This window comes from Staurois parvus, unplaced genomic scaffold (genome assembly GCF_062004578.1).
Source record: "Staurois parvus isolate SC_StPar_1 unplaced genomic scaffold, SC_StPar_1.0 ptg000580l, whole genome shotgun sequence".
NCBI classification, from domain to species: Eukaryota; Metazoa; Chordata; class Amphibia; order Anura; family Ranidae; genus Staurois; species Staurois parvus.
This window is the reverse complement of record NW_028318376.1, coordinates 576,142-594,248: the sequence shown is the minus strand read 5'-3', so window position 1 is coordinate 594,248 and position 18,107 is coordinate 576,142. Positions and strand designations below refer to the sequence as shown.

General features: G+C 40.5%; 1 protein-coding gene across 3 annotated transcripts in view; it reads left to right on the top strand.

Moving 5' to 3' along the window:
* BBX (BBX high mobility group box domain containing) overlaps positions 1 to 18,107 on the top strand; it is a 105,391-nt gene that overhangs the window by 23,360 nt on the left and 63,924 nt on the right. For 2 of the 3 annotated variants that reach the window (XM_089692240.1, XM_089692239.1), the window contains exon 2: positions 5,130 to 5,372. The exons of the other annotated variant lie outside the window; for it this stretch is intronic. In XM_089692240.1, coding sequence (XP_089548366.1) covers positions 5,130 to 5,372 — 243 coding nt within the window. The remainder of the gene's footprint in view (positions 1 to 5,129; positions 5,373 to 18,107) is intronic. 3 annotated transcript variants of the gene reach the window in all.

Below are 18,107 nucleotides of genomic sequence, written 5' to 3'. Positions count from 1 at the left end.
ATACTTATTTTCCACCATAATTTGCAAATAAATTCTTTCCAAATCAGCCAATGTGATTGTCCGGATTTTCTTTCTCATTTTGTCTGTCATAGTTGAGGTCTACCTATGATGCCAATTACAGGCCTCTCTCATCTTTTTAAGTGGGAGAACTTGCACAATTGGTGGCTGACTAAATACTTTTTTGCCCCACTGTACACTATAGACAGTGAACACTGTGCTCCTGTTGTAGAGAGTACACTGTGACTTAATTTAATACAGACCTTCATGGCAGCCCTGTCAACAAATGTGAGATTTTTCAATTGATGTCCTGTTTTATGCTATACATTTATTCATGAAAACACTATAAATAGAAAAAACCTTTATATGGTTCAAAGTGACTTTTTTATGGTGGGGCTGCCACTTTTTAACTGACTGTGTTTGGTGTCCATACTTTTTTAGTCTTAAACCTGGAACATGTATGCTGAAAATGAGTGTCAGACTTTCTTATATGGATACTTGTTCCCATCCAATAACTCAGGAAGCATTGATGTCAATGCATCAACATGAAGAGAAGCAGCTTGAACCAAGTAGGTAATATTTTTACTGGTTGCCAGGGTAGCCAAGTGTGCATTGTTACCATGACAACCCATTTATGCACATGAACAGGCCAGATGCACATGTGCAGGAATTCATGCCGGCAGGCTTCCGTTCAGAAGGGAAAAGTGCAGTCATTGAAAGAATGGCTTCTAACCGTACTGAGCTTAGAAATTTTGGTGGCATTTGGTGCTCACATGGTGCAAAGAGGAAATCGAAAGATGTTGGGTTTTTGAACTGTAGCTACTTTAGTATTATTAAAAAGTTCTACAATTAGTCATGACTACAGTTTAGCTATAAAAAGAGTTAAGGTGAGCAGGGCCTTTCTGTGTTACCAAAAATGTTTATTATACCTGAAAACTCCTTAAATTGTTATATGTTCGTAGAATGTACAGTACTTGATTGTAGTGTAGGAAAAAGAATAATATAATTGCCTTTTAATTTCTGCAACAAAATGGCATTTGTCTACGGATGTGTTTGTGCTTGTGAGTGATAGAATAGTAAGGAGTCTTGATTGTGTTGGGGAATGTGTCCATGACTTCATAGCTGGTGACATGCTGTCCTGTCATGTGCCAGCTAGTAAGAAATGACAGAATTGTACATTGCTATGTCCAGTGGTTTGCATTTAATTTATGTGGAGAGATAATCAAAAATGCCTTTTAATAACCAGTGTGATTCAAAACATGACAGGCAGTGCAGAGGATTTATATAACACGGGTAGTGGATTGAAGTAAATCTCTTTTAAATGAGGGTCAGGATCATAACAAGCAAAATAAATACTGGGTGTTGAAGGTTTTTTTAAAAAAATAAAAGAAATCACATATGTTTTGTACTACTGTTAATACTAAAGGCAGTCATAGTAAAAGCAAATCTGTCATGTTATTTATTTATTTCAGGTACTTGTATAGCTCCGTCATTTTACGTAGCACTTTACATATATATATATTGTACATACATATCATTCCCTAACCCTCAATGAGTGGAGAGTGTAAGATCCCTAACTTACATTCATACATACTAGGGCAAATTTATACAGGATCCAGTTAACCTACCAGCATGTCTTTGGTGTGTGGGAGGAAACCCATGCAGGCACAAGGAGAACATGCAAACTCCATTCAGGTGGTGCTGTGGTTGGGATTTGAACCAACAACCTTAGTACTGCCAGGTGGAAGTGCTAACCATTTAGCCACTGTGCTGCCATTATGTAAAGTGACAAGAAAATTTAAGTTAACCTCCTTGGAATTAACTGTTTTTCTGCAGTAATTTGCTATAAAATGTGATCTGATCATCATCAAAGTCACAACAATAGACAAACACAATGCGCTTAAAGTGGTTCTAAAGGCTCAAGGTTTTTTTCCTTAATGCATTGTATACATTAAGGTAAAAAAAACATTCTGGTACAGCTCCCTCCTTAGATTCCCCCCCGATCCAGGAGCGTGGCTCAGGAGTGAACCAGCTTGAGTGCCCCCATAGCAAGGGGCTTGCTATTGGGGGCACTCTGCATGGAGTGAGGGGAGCCAGGACTGGCGGCGGGGGACCCCAGAGGTGTAGGATCAGGGCTACACTGTACAAAACCATTGCATAGAGCAGGTAAGTATAACATGTTTATTTTTTGGGGTTTTTTAATTACAATCTTTAGAATCACTTTAAGCTGATAACCTACAAACTGTTCTAATTTATTGTGCCTTTTTATTGAAAACACCCATTAAACATTCACAATGCTGGAGAAAAAAAAGTAAGTGAACCCTTGCACTAATAGCTGGTTGAACCCCATTAGGCAGCAATGACTTAAGCAAGCTATTTAGGTAGCTCTGGATCAGACCTGCACAACAACTTTCAGGAGGAATTTTTGACCATCCCCCTGTACCAAACTGCTTTAGCTCAAACACATTTGTAGGATGTCTGGTGTGAATGGCCCTCTTCAGGTCATTCCACATCATCTCTGTGAGGCTAAGGCCTGGGCTTCGACTGTTTTGTTTTTTAACTTGAAATGTCACACAGGTGTTCCAATCACCTCCATGGCCATAGGTGTATAAATTCAAGCACCGAGGCATGCAGACTGCTTCTACAAACATTTTTGAAAGAATGGGTCGCTCTCAGGAGCTCAGTGAATTCAAGTGTGGTAACCAGATAGATTGCCACCTGTGCAATAAGTCCATTCGTGAAATTTCCTAGCTACTAAATATTCCATGGTCAACTGTTAGTGGTATAATAACAAACTGGGAACAATAGCAACTCCAGTCACGAAGTGGTAGGCCACGTAAAATGACATAGCGGGGTCAGCGCATGCTGAAGCACACAATGCGCAGAAGTCGCCAAGTGCAGAGTCCATAGCTGAAGACCTCCAAACTTCGTGTGGCCTTCAGATTAGCACAACATTAGTGCGTAGAGAGCTTCATGAAATGGGTTTCCATGGCCGAGCAGCTACATCCAAGCCTTACACCACCAAGTGCAATGCAAAGCATCAGATGCATTGTTGTAAAGCACGCTGCCACTGGACTCTAGAGCAGTGGAGACGTGTTCTCTGGAGTGACAAATCATGCTTCTCTGTCTGGCTATCTGATGGATGTGTCTGGCTTTGGCAGTTGCCAGGAGAACGGTACTTGCCTGACTGCATTGTGCCAAGTGCAAAGTTTGGTGGAGGGGGAGATTATGGTGTGGGGTTGTTTTTCTGTGGTTGGGCTTGTCCCCTTAGTTCCAGTGAAGTAAACTCTTAAGGCGTCTGCATACCAAGACATTTTGGACAATTTCATACTTCCAACTTTGTGGGAACAGTATGGGGATGACCCCTTCCTGTTCCAACATGACTGCAGACCAGTGCACAAAGCAAGGTCCATAAAGACTTGGTTGAGCAAGTTTTGGGGTAGAGGAACTTGACTAGCCTGCACAGAGTCTTGACCTCAACCCGATAGAACACCTTTGGGATGAATTAGAGTGGAGACTGCAAGGCAGGCCTTCTTGTCTGACATCAGTGCCTGACCTCACAAATGCGCTTCTAGAAGAATGGTCAAACTTTCTTCCAGAGACACACTCCTAAACCTTGTGGACAGCCTTCCCAAAAGAGCTGAAGCTATTATATCTGCAAATGGTGGGCCAACTCAATATCGAACCCTACGGACTAAGACCGGGATGCCATTAAAGTTCATGTGCATCTAAAGGCAGGCGTCCCAATACTTTTGGCAATATAGTGTATGTGTTCGATACTTAAGTGGACCAAGTGTATGAAGCCCTTGGTCCTGTTCAGATCTGTGCTGTGGTTGGAAATGAAAAGCATTTTGTTGGCTGGCTGTAGCTTCATCCCAGGCTGAGGCCCAAGTTGCAGGCATTCTTGTGGAGGTACAGCCAGCACTGTAGCTGCCACCTCCACCACCACCACGTGTGTCTAGTGAAGGTGCAGTGACGAGACCGCTTAGGGTCAGGAAAGATGTGCATTTCTGCTTTGCTCACAGCTCTGAGGTAAGGCAGATAGAGCTACACTGATGTCAGTGGTACAGATCAATGGAACCTAATGTGCACAGCTACAGGGCAATGTTTACTCTAGCTATTGGCAGTGGCAGCAGTTCTGTTTGTATCAGGAAATGTGAAGATAAAGGGATGGAGCAGCATGCGGCATCCTGAAGGAACGCTCACAGCTGATCTCCAACAACTCTCTGTGATCTGGTCAGCTCTAGTAAACATTCCCCTGCACTTACATTAGTGAAGGGTCAGTGGGTGCTGGTGGAACCTAGTGACTGATCTGGCACCAGTCCTGACTGATCATTTTAAGCCACATTTACTATTCTGATTAATGTATACTATAGTGATTCCTCCCCTTGGCATGCACAAGGGAGGGTCAGCGCAAAATACGTGAGTGACAATAGTAAATGTTGTTGTATTGTGTGCTGACCCTTCTCCTTGCTATGCTGAATGAAGGTGCTGGTGAGCCCTGCTGCCAGTGAATGTGTAATGAATATTGTACATCAGTGCTCATTATAAGTCTCCTCGTGAGCAGCTTGGTCAGACAGTAGTGAGGGGAGGGGGTGTGTTGTGCGATCACATCATTCCACTTCAACATCAGCTGGCAACATGGGACAAAGTGCTACGTGCACTTTGCTCTCTGGATCACAGAATTAAAGAATAAAGAAAAAAAATATAGAATATATTTATAGTAGAATTATTACCCAGTAATTGTTAATTTATATTTAACATGCTGTTATTTTATATTATATAACAAATCTAGTTCTAAGTTTTATCTACATACAGATTTTTATTGAAGCATATACCCATTCTGGCATTTTTTCTTTCTTTATTGTTATTACTATTTTTTTATGTTATCTGAGGAATTGGCTTGTGGCCATGAAATGCATCGTTATTGCAAAATTACTAGGCCCATAACTGAAAAATAAACTTGCTCCAGTCCATATAGGATAAACATCTGCTACTTTTTTGTGATAACTTTTCATTCCACTGCAGAAAATTATAATAAATAATAAAATTCTTTTACATCTGAATAATCACACTCATGAAACACTATGTATAATATATTGTTTAATATTCTACATAACTGTCTGTTTAAGGTCCAGCTTCTTGATGCTGATGGCCTTGAACATGAGGGTGATGAAGCAGAAGACAGTGAATCACCTGAACAGAGAGCTCGCCGACCAATGAACGCTTTCCTACTGTTCTGCAAGCGTCACCGCTCCCTTGTGCGTCAGGAGCATCCTCGACTGGATAATCGTGGTGCTACAAAAATATTGGCAGATTGGTGGGCCTACCTGGATCCTAATGAAAAGCAGAAGTATACTGACATGGCAAAAGAGGTTTGTTGGACTATCTATAATCAGACAGTCTAGTTTGTAAATCTAAATATCTGAATTTCATGTAGAATTTTGGTTTCACTTAATGATTGCCCATTATTCTGCAAAATTCACTGACAAATCAGACCTTAAGAATATTTTTTTTGTAGTGCAGAACTTTATTTGCTGTAACATACTGTATGAACCATAATTGTAAAGTGATCAAGAGGTTTCTGGTTCCTTTTTTGTCAGACAGGAATTTAGTAGGTAAGGCTACTTTCACACTTCTCAGCTGTGTTTTCCCCTACTAGATAGCACTTCCCACAGGTGCATTACGTTTTTGCTTTGGTTTCCATTCATCTCAAAGGAGGGATGCTTTTTGGTGCGTTTAAAAAAAAAAAACATATGCACCAAAAATGCAGCAAGCAGGATTTTTTTCAATGCAACTGAAGCACAACGGATCTGTGTGATCAGCGCAAGAAAACACCATCAGCGTGAAAGCTGCCTTATGCAGGCTGTACATGAGTCGAATTCCAAAATAATTTTATTTCGAAATTTCATGTATTTTGTAATCTGATGGTGCCACCATTGATTTAAAAATTCAACCAACCAACTCCGTTGTTACAGAAAAAAAATTTTGGTGACCGGGAATCTTCTTTTCTTTCCAGTTCACAACTCATTCTCATTGCTTTTTCGATTAAATTTCTCACACGATTCTCTCATCATTGATTAGAAATTCGTTCCGTTTTTCAAAAAATTTCCAACATGCCCAATCACTCAAATTCGATGGCTACATGAAAATCAGCCCACTAACGTTGTGCAATTCGAAATACATTTTTTTCTGACCTATGTATGGCCTGCATTAGACCCACCACTTCCCAATGGTGTCCTCACATCATACCAGCTGCTCATGTTTTGGAGGTAATCTCACAAAATCACAAGTAAAGCAAGTATTGTCACTGTGATGGTATTTAACTATTATTGGCTATACCTGTAAAGAGGAAATCTAGGACTTGAGAACAGAATCTAGAAATGCTACTCTGCAACACATTTGTTGGAAGTAGGGATGGTGGTTTGTAGAGAGAGCAAAGAGACATCACTTACAGTACGCCTATGTTTAAAGCAAAAACAACCAAATTACCCCTTCCCCAGTGTATAGCTGGTGCCCTGATTTACCTTCCCTACTTTGGTACCTTAGTTATTCTATGTTTGGGCAAACGTGATACCCAGCCCCCCCACCGATCATGCTTTGCTCTCAGCCTGACAAACTATGGGCAAGGCCCAAATGTATGCATAGTGCTTGGTAGTGTGCAGGAAATTCTACCCACATCACCAAGCCAGTTTCAACTGGCTTGGAACCCACAATGATGTGGAAACCAGCTTCTTTCTAAATTAGAATAAATAATTCCTCCATTCTTTGCCAAAGGGAGCCAATGTCATGTAACCATCTTCCTGATTTGGGAGATGGAAGGTAAACTTGTGCTCTATGCCCTTTCCACGCCAACACAAAAGTGGTGAATTATGTACATAAAAATGTGCCCAATCCCTTTGTGCAACAGAGTTACCTATGTATTCATCGTGGTCCTCTGTTCCCTCTGCTGAGGGAGAAACAACATTTAGGAGTTTTTTCTGTGTATTTTAAAGTTGACTGACACTTTTGTGGTCCAGTTTGAGAACCCCCACAGTATCTTTGTGTTGCCATTCACACAAAATACCAAAAAAAAAAATTGCTTTTTTTAAAATAATTTTGTAGATCAGTTTGGCACCAGAGCAATTTTTTTATTTTTCACATACATGTCGTAATTTTTGGCAATATAATTACTTAAACCCCCAGAACATTATAGGCCCTGTAGCATAAAAAGGTGATAGTTGTACACTGCTTAAAGAAATTAAAGAATTACACTTTGAAAACACATCAGGATAGTCCATTTTGCTGAAATTTCATTGCAGCCACTCAAGTTGGTACTCAGTACCAATTTTTACTTTTATTTTTAAAAATGTTTTGTTTGTTTATTTTTACTCGATTGCTGTCACAAGGGGTTAATAAACCCCTATGAGATAGCATTGGGCAGGTGACAGGTACTCTTTACGGAGACATTAGGGGTCTAATAGACCCTAATGTCTCCCCTGTGTCCTTCACACCATCTAACCAAGTACCGATCAGCTTGGTTAAATGTGTCTCCTGACGGTACTGGCCAGGAAATGGTGCATCTGATACTGACCCTGACATCACTTTCGGTTTCATTGTTTCCATATGAGATGAAGGCATGGTCTCCCAGTGCTCTCCCTCCCCTAGCCAACGATTGTGTTTCTGGGCTCTGGTAAGAGTGGGAGAGCCCAGGAACGACGAGGAGGGTGGGGGCTTGTGGGCTCCGTGCTGGAGGGGTGGACCACTTTCAAATCGGGTAGCAGCTAAACAAAACACGCACAAGCTGATGGTTGCTTACTGCTTGTGATTAACCAATTCAATACTGGGCATTTTACCCCCTTCCTGCCCAGGCCATTTTTCAGGTTTCAGCGCTCTCACACTTTGAATGACAATTGCGCGGTCATACAACATTGTACCCAAACTAAAATTTTATCATTTTCTTCACACAACTAGAGCTTTCTTTTGGTGGTATTTAATCACCGCCGGGGATTTTATTTTTTGCTAAATTAACAAAAAAAGACCAAAAATGAAAAAAAAACAAGTTTTTCGTTGTTTCTGTTATAAAAGTTTGCAAATAATTGTTCTTCATAAATTTAGGCCAAGATGTATTCTGCTACATGTCTTTGAAAATAACCCAAATTAGGATGTATTTTTTAGTTTGTGGGAAAGTTATAGAGTTCACAAACTATGGTATAGATCTGAATATCGATCAATTCTGAAGTACTGACAGCCAATCTATTTTCTTGAGGTCCAAGAATGTCAGAATAGTACAGATATCCCCCAAATGACCCCTTTTTGCAGAGTAGACAGTCCGCATGGCGAGTTTTTTGAAGTTGTATTTTTTTTTGTCATTTTTTGGAAAATGAAAAAATAAAAAAAAAATTCACTTTTTTTTTTTTTTACATACTGTCACCAGTGCAGTACAGCGTCATCATATAACTGGCATGGCGGTGATCAGGGACACTGACTGGTGACAGTGTGAAAAAAAAAATATATATATTTTTTAAATTTTTTTATTATTTTAAATTTTTTATTACATTTTTTTTTTTTTTTCAAGATTTTTTTTTTTCATATTTCACTATGTCCAAAGTAGTACAATGTTACCATAGTAGCATTGTACTACTTTGGGGAAGTGATCAGTACTTTTTTTTTTTTTTATTAATAATTTCCTTATAGCAAAGAATTACTTTGCTATAAGCAAGCATTTACCTGAATGACATCGATTCATTGAGGGTTTTTTTTTTTTTTTTTTTTGTGCTTAGCTGTGATTTGGCCATGTGCATGTGATTAGCTGTGACCATTCACAGCTAGACACTAGTATACAATGGATGGCATGAATGAAGCCATCCATTGTATACAACTGTCATGTGACCTGCTGTGATTGGTCACAGCAGGTCACATGGTACCGACAACGGGGCCGATACTCAGATCTGTCTTCGGCCGTGTCCGAGGTACACGGCCGCTGACAGATTGCGCGGCTCTGCAAGCGCGCGAACTGCTCATGTGCGGGAGTACGCCATATGGCGGCCTCCCGGAAAGCTAGTGCATTTTTCCGGACGCCATACGGCTATTGGCCGGGCGTCAAATGGTTAAGGGCTAGTTCAAACTACATGCATTCCAGTGCTTTCTTTTTTTTTTTTCTGCATCCAAAACTTACAGTAAATAGGTTACATGGTTGTCAATGGCATGGTTCACACCAGTGCTTGCATGTTCAGTGCATTCCGGTTCCAGAAAAAAGAATATGCTGCATTTTTCCTGCAAAGAACTGTAGTGGAATGCGCTAAAACACATCAAAAATATACCGGAATGTGGTAAAACACATCAAAAACGCACTGGACCGCAAATGACCCAAAAAAGGAGGAAAAAAAAACCATCTGGAATGCATCAAAAACGCGCATGCAGAAATGCATCCAGACTGTTTCTATATTGTGAACCAACCCTAAAGGTTCACTCTTTGGATGTATGTAGTACATCCAAATAGCTGAACTGATTACATTTTTTTATACATAGGACACTATAGGCAGCTTCTATTGTTTTGAATAGATGGGGGTAAAACTCAGAGACTGTTTTTTTTTAAAGTTCTGTAACATACAATGCACCACCCAAGCCTCAGATTTTTAACCCTTTGCTATTACAGATAGTCTTACGTATCTATTTTACAAATGATAATGAAATCTGACGTGTCTGTTGTACCATGTAACTTGTATGAAAAAGTATCCTGTTCTTTGTATTGCTTCCTTTGTGCCATGACTACTAATACTTGCACAGCATCCCTCCAGACATTCCCTGGTCTGCATGCTTAACACTCTTGAGCTGCATGCAGACCGCGGGTTGCACACCCTGTCTTAAAGTCTTCAGAAAAGATTATGTAAAAATGTAAACATGTTGTGCCATGTGAATGGAAACATGTGACAATTAGGTGTTATCCCAGTTACACTGCAAAAATCAAAATATAATTGATAATGGACTTGTTTCCCCAAGACATCCCTGGCTTTTATTACTCTGGACTTCTTAAGGCTCCATTCATGTTTTGAGTGCGAATTTGATCTGACTTTACACTCTCTGGCATTAAGCCACATCAAAGTAGTGCAGGAACCTTTTCAAAGTTGCTGCAACTTTAAGGTGCATAGATTTGAACTGGTGCCATTGAAAACAATGGGCTGTGACTTCACATGACAAGTCACACAAGTGTAAATGGAGCCTAACACTCTCAATCAACCTACCTCTCTGGTGGGAGGTAAAGACAGAATTGGGCACCAATAAACCTTCAGCATTATGATTGAATGGGCAAAGATTGTGTCTGATCTTTATTCACTAAAGAAATCATACTATTTTTTATGAGTCCTATGATCCTAGAATACGTTCAGAAGCGAAAGGAGATGAGAGAAGAGCACAAAACAGCAGTAGAATAAGGAAAATGAATCGGAAAAGATGTAAAATAGTGGGAGGGTAGGACAGGATAGGTAGTTATTTTTAATATTGTTAATATGTTTATCCATGAATTGTAACCTCCAGCCAAGTTATGACTGTGGATATTTTGCCATTTAGCCTGGGTTTACACGAATGCGGTGCAGAATTCACACCGGTTTCAGTGCGATTTCCTCACCGCATCACAATCTCACCCCGTTCATGCGAACCGCTGCGGGTGTGTATATTGAGTTAACAACACTCCAAAATCGATTCGCAAGACACGGTGTGATGTGCAGAATCGGATTGCATGGGTGTGAATACCCATGCGATCCGATTCTAGTGCAGATCAAAAGTAGGGTCCTGCTGCCTTTTTGGTGCAGATGCGGTGCGATTTCAGCCATATAAAATGTATGGCTCAAATTGCACCGCACGGAATTCATATGCCACTTGCACAGGAATGTGGAGTGGTTCCTGTGCGAATCACATGCGATATGCCGCACCGCAGAAGTGTGAACTCAGGCTCAAGCTCTCTATCGTCAGGAGTTTTGTAACGCACTGCAATAGTCTGTGTCTCTGAATGGATCCATTTAGTTCAGGTGTTTAGAAATCCCTCTTGAGTTTTCTACTCCAAGTCAAAATTCTTAAAAACTAAACAGCTCCTTAAATTCTAATAACCATAAAGCCGCATGCATACGACTGTAACAAAAGATCATGCGTAACGATCAGTAAATACAGTATATGTAAATAATGTCCTTTTTTTTTGTTTGTTTGTTTTTCTTTTTGACATACGTGTATATGCATTCTGTGTTACGGATCTGAGCGCAGTGCATGTTTACACACCTTTTAAATGGCTCCATTCAAAACAATGCAACTGCATTCAGATCTGTAAATAAAAAATGGTTGTAATGGTTACGGCCGTGTGAATGGGGCCTAAATGTGTGTATCCTATGTATATAGGACAACAAAAAGTGAAATGATGGAAATCTGATTTATAAAAGGGAAAGTTGGATCAACTAAATAAATGAGAAACATCCAACTTAAAGTTTAATCTTTGTGGTAATCTAGTATATGAAGTAAAGGTCCAGACCTCTCTCTTTTACAGTGATAAAGCAAATCTGTCTACTCCCCTTTCTAAAAGCCATGGTTTCAATAGTTTGCTCGTTGGTTTGCTGCTGGTAATGTCATATAAAAGGTGTCTTAGGCCCATTCACACCTGAGCATTTTGTAGTTTATTGGTGGTTGTTCACCTGCCTGAGCATGCCTGATGCTTCAGAAGGTAATTTGAGGTAGATTTGGATGTTTTTGACCCCATAGGCAGAGATCCAGCGCCGTCCTCGCCTGGGCCAGTTCTTCATCAGTCTTCAGGCACTGGCATGTTTACTTTGGTGGGGCCGGCTGTGACTCCTTGCACCTTCACAGCCAGCTTCCCATGGTGTATGCATGAGGTGCGCTGTGCTTTGTGAATGATCCCGCAGCCTCCTGGAACCTGTGATGTCTTCCAGGCGGTATGAGCGGTATGCCCCCCCCCCCCCCAAAAGAAAGTGTATCCAGAGGTTGGAGAGGAAGGAGGCGGAAAGAAGGAACTTCCCCTTTTAGGTTAAGGTTTGCTTTAAATGAAAATGGATTAAGGCATTGCTTCTTTCAGTGGCCTTTTTGTTGTTTTTTATAACTTAGCATTTCAGTACGCGATTATTTACAGTACATTTCAACCTTTACTTGGTAAATGGAATCTCATACTAAGTTATTTATATGAACTATAGTTCTCTTTAACTCCACTGTAGTTGTGTAATGAAACCCACCTTTGCTTACACAGGATTATTACCACTTAGTGTGGTGGCCTGCATTTTACCACAGTGGATGAATGCAGGTCAAAACTAGGATGGACAGAAAACAGTAGTTTTCTCTTGTCTGGTTCATTCTGCAACACACCTTGCGATGTGCTGCAGTGAACTGCGATAAAATGAAGGCATTCTACATTGTATTGTAGTGCACAGGAAGACACAGCATGTGACTGCATAGCAGCACAATGTACAATGGTTCTGTCACTTTGTGTACTTAAAATAAAGATCACACCAAAAAAAAAGGGAACTGTATGATGCACTGAAACATCACACTGCCCCCTACCGCTGACTGCAGCCGAAGTGGAGTGCTGCCCGCACACTAAACCACTGCAGTGTGAAGAGGCCCTAAGCCCCATACACATGATGAGAATATCAGATGAATGACCATCCATTGTTTTCTGCTTTGTTTTTTTTGCATGCTAGTTTCATATCGAACGTGAAGAGGTTACTAAAGTTCCGAAAAGTCTTGTACGACAGAATAAAAGTTTGTAAGTGATGTAATATATTGTATTTCGGGCAAAAACTGTACTGATGAAACGAAAATCGTACGATCTGGTATCGTGCAAGAAAAATCTTTGTGTTTGTTCCTTCAAATAATTTTGGCCGAAAGCTGTGTTCTAAAGATCAGATTATTGCTCGATCGCTTCGAAAGCGGTGTTTTTTGTACGATTTTATGATCATGTGTTCTAGGCTTTAATGTTTCTAAGATTCACAAGTGAAAGTGATCTGTTTAATGTAATGAGCCTTACCAGTGCATGTTAATGTCTTCCATATCTTTTTTTTTTTTCTGTTTTTATTTGGTAATTATGCATTCATGTGGGGGAGTCCATAAATGATCATTATGTATGCAGGTTCTGTTTTTTACTTCGCTGTACTGTACAGTGTTGTCAATTTTTTTAATTGTATGAAACACCTATAATGCTCCTGGCGGCCAGGGTCATGTGATGTCATATATATTTGTGCTTAGCAGCAGCATTGTTTAATTCTTGGCAAAAAAAAAAGTAATTCTATTTGGTAGTAATGACATGCTTTATTGACGTCTGTATAATGTAGTAGCTGTAGTTGTGGCCATGCTTTAGTTGTGGTGGTTGTTGTAGCAGTGGGGACTTTTTGGCATTTGTCATTGTTGGTCTCTGGGTTTTGATGATGGTCAGCACTGGCTGGTATGTCCCCTGTCCAAAGACAATAACTTGACACAAACCGACTATTTGCCATACTTGATTGTTTTATACAACACTGACCTGATACCTAATATTTGTCAACTTATACTTCCATGAGTCCCAAGTAGAGATACTAGGCCTGGTGTGCAAAAAGTGTAAATTGCTTAAAATAATCTTTTGTTGATCATAGCAACTGATTAGCAAGCCCTTATCTTTATAATCTTTATAAATCCAAATAGCTGGCTGGTTGCTATAGACAACGGTCATTTTTTTCTCTTAGGATACCTTTCATACACCAGGCTCATTATCCCTACTAGAATTGTTATTAGGAAAAGTAATATTCTGGTGTATAAACAGATAAAATACAGTATATTGTTTTATATCACATTTACAAATCAAACTTACTCCCAAAGTAAGCACTTCAGTTTACAGTTTTACACCGCACAAACCTGCATACAGTGGGGCAAAAAAGTATTTAGTCAGCCAGCAATTGTGCAAGTTCTCCCACTTAAAAAGATGAGAGAGGCCTGTAATTGGCATCATAGGTAGACCTCAACTATGAGAGACAAAATGAGAAAAAAAATCCAGACAATAACATTGGCTGATTTGGAAAGAATTTATTTGCAAATTATGGTGGAAAATAAGTATTTGGTCACCTACAAACAAGCAAGATTTCTGGATCTCATAGACCTATACCTTCTTCTTTAAGAGGTTCCTCTGTCCTGCACTCATTACCTGTATCAATGGCACCTGTTTGAACTTGTTATCAGTATAAAAGACACCTGTTCACAACCTCAAACAGTCACACTCCAAACTCCACTATGGTGAAGACCAAAGAGCTGTCAAAGGACACCAGAAACAAAATTGTAGACCTGCACCAGGCTGGGAAGACTGAATCTGCAATAGGCAAGCAGCTTGGTGTGAACAAATCAACTGTGGAAGCAATATTTAGAAAATGGAAGACATACAAGACCACTGATAATCTCCCTCGATCTGGGGCTCCACGCAAGATCTCACCCCGTGGGGTCAAAATGATCACAAGAACGGTGAGCAAAAATTCCAGGACCACACGGGGGGACATAGTGAATGACCTGCAGAGAGCTGGGACCAACGTAACAAAGGCTACCATCAGTAACACACTACGCCACCAGGGACTCAGTTCCTGCAATGCCAGACGTGTCCCCCTGCTTAAGCCAGTACATGTCCGGCCCGTCTGAAGTTTGCTAGAGAGCATTTGGATGATCCAGAAGAGGATTGGGAGAATGTCATATGGTCAGAAGAAACCAAAATAGAACTGTTTGGTAGAAACACAACGCGTCGTGTTTGGAGGAGAGAAAATGCTGAGTTGCATCCAAAGAACACCATACCTACTGTGAAGCATGGGGGTGGCAACATCATGCTTTGGAGCTGTTTCTCCGCAAAGGGACCAGGACGACTGATCCATGTACAGGACAGAATGAATGGGGCCATGTATCGTGAGATTTTGAGTGCAAACCTCCTTCCATCAGCAAGGGCATTGAAGATGAAACGTGGCTGGGTCTTCCAACATGACAATGATCCCAAACATACCGCCCGGGCAACGAAGGAGTAGCTTCATAAGAAGCATTTCAAGGTCCTGGAGTGGCCTAGCCAGTCTCCAGATCTCAACCCCATAGAAAACCTTTGGAGGGAGTTGAAAGTCCGTGTTGCCCAGCGACAGCCCCAAAACATCACTGCTCTAGAAGAGATCTGCATGGAGGAATGGGCCAACATACCAGCAACAGTGTGTGCCAACATTGTGAAGACTTACAGGAAACGTCTGACCTCTGTCATTGCCAACAAAGGATATATAACAAAGTATTGAGATGAAGTTTTGATATTGACCAAATACTTCTTTTCCACCATAATTTGCAAATAAATTCTTTCCAAATCAGCCAATGTGATTGTCTGTCTGGATTTGTTTTCTCATTTTGTCTCTCATAGTTGAGGTCTACCTATGATGCCAATTACAGGCCTCTCTCATCTTTTTAAGTGGGAGAACTTGCACAATTGGTGGCTGACTAAATACTTTTTTGCCCCACTGTATGTGCAATAATATATACTTGTCTATATCTTGCTAATGTCCTATTTCTGAACGTTGTTGGTGCAGGCATGGGGTGTTTTTACAAGCCATATGTATGCCAATTTGCTGTCATTCTTTACTGTTGGCTAATACTGTGCCATTTACAGACCATTTTGGAGCAAATAGAGGCAGGCATGCTTACCTTTTTAGATGTTTCTAAGGAGAAGGTGTCATGGCTGACTCTAAGAGTTTCTGGAGAGTCTCACCCTGGCTCTGTCCCCACACAGACAATGCAGGAGAGAGACGTTTCTACATTTTTAAACCTTTGTTAGGACAGGCAGTGTTCAAATCTAGTTTAGGAAAATAATGGAGATCTACCTGCAGAGTACAGACATATTTATGTTAAACATTACTCCTCAGCCCCTACCTAAACATTACAAAGCATGGAGAGCATATAACGAGTTTTGAGCAAGTAAACAGCATTTAAAAAGGTATCCAGCCATTTTTAAAGTTCTTATGTAAATTGGAATATATAACAAATATATATTGTGCTATCCCAGTTTGGCTGAAAAATAGGAAAATGGAGTGAGTGAGCGTTTTGCATTTTTTAACACAGTGTTTCCTGGATGGCACAGAGTTGCTTCATTTTTTACCTAGCTTTGTTCTGATGCTTAGAAATTCACCAATAATTATAATCCGCTCATATACAGTATGCTTATATCCTGACATTCTAAAACACCAGCTCAGTGAATGACATGGAGAGTTACAGTGTGAGATCCATTCAACTAACCGCTATAGAGAAAGGTTCAGTGTAATTTGACGTATTTTCAACTTTATTTGAAGGTTTGTTTGCTTGTTTTACTTATGAATATTGTATTCTGATTAAACTGACCAACTGCACTGTTCTGCTGTAAGCTGAATGATATTTTTCCTATATACTATTCCCATGGAGTGTAACTAGTTATACATATACTTCTTGTAAATGATGTCCTATAATCCTGCTAAGGTGTGCTATTTATCTTTGTGCATAAGGAGCTGCAAATAACCTGATGGCATATGGAACCCCATAGATAATAATGCATTTGTAAATGTGCAGGCATTGTTTTACCTATTGTGGCCATCAGATGGTGCTATGACATGCTAATTATGTTTTCCAGGCGGAGGCATTTTTTTTTTTTATCTTCTTTCTATTGAAGCTGAAACAGAAACTTGAAAGTATTGCATGGTCAAGGGCCAGGACTCCTATCCCTGCAATGTCTGTGTGTTTAATCCTCAGTGTTAACCTAGTGTAAGTAACTTGGCTGCATATGGACGATTTACAAGTCAAAGGGAAGTAAATCTGTCACGGTGAGGAGATGTGGCTTTTCTTATGGTTGTGTGCTGTGTGGATGAGTGTGGAGATAGCCGAGCCTGTGCATGTGAGGCTGAGGTCATATCTGGTTGCAGTGTGCACATACATTTCATATATATGCTGTGACATTAATCCCTGCCCAGTAGAACTGTGGGGTACATAGCTTGAAGAGGGAGACATTTGTCTTACAGGAAGTTGTTCTTTGTCATGTCTGCAGCAGCCATCTGGTACCAGGAGTGACCTCACATACAGAAATGATAGCCAGTTTCACATTTTCATTGCCTTACTTTAACTAAAGGATTGATTGTGTTGTTGGCGATGCATACAGCTCTACTTGACACTGTTTGTATTATTTCAATAGTCATCTTGCTATGGAGACTGTACTTGTGAACAATGACAAGCTGTTGATACTTGCAAGCCATTGTGATTTTGAGAAGTAAAATGACACAAAAATAGACATGTTGATGAATGTTTTACATTCCCTTGTAATAAAATTATATATATATATATATATATATATATATATATATATATATATATATATACACACACAGGGCATGCTGTGTGTATTCAGTAATTCAGTATCTCAGAAAATTAGACTATTACACAAGACCTATAAAAAAAAATATTTTTTAATACAGAAATGTTGGCTTACTGAAAAGTATATCCATGTACAATATAGTATGCATATATATATGCTTTGAATCTAGGAGCCAGCTAAAAAAGTTTCAAGCCAGTTCCTTTTTTTTTTTTTTTTTTTTTTTAATAACGGCTTTATTTTCAATGACAGAGATGGCAGATCTTGAATTTGCAAATGGAGGGGACTGGAGCCGAAGTTTTTGGGGGCTGAGGTTTTTGATGTGTGTGGCATGCTGTGTGGGCTGGACTCTAATCGCCTCCAGCGCCACGTGTGGGGACTGGCGGTGGGGAGTAGGGGTGGGCCACAGTATCCATGGATTGGCTGGTGTCAGAGGAGAGGGGAGTGTTGGGGAGCCTTTCTGAATGGCAATGGTGGGTCTGCTGGGGTAGGGGGCGGAGGGGGCTTGGGGTGCCGGTGTGTGTGTGTGGAGAGGAAGAGATAAACTTTGGTTCTGCTGCGGATAAGCTGCATGTCTGGGGTGTTTGGCAATGGGAGTTGCTTGCACCTGGTGCTGGCAGTGAGTGGGCTAGTGGAAGGCCAGGTGCTGAGACGTGGTTTCTGGTCGCCATGTCGACCTGGGATTTATCAAGCCCTACCCCCCCCCCCCATATATCCTGGTTCCCTCCTCTATATACACACTGGATCTGGTTTCCCCCCCTCCCTTCCC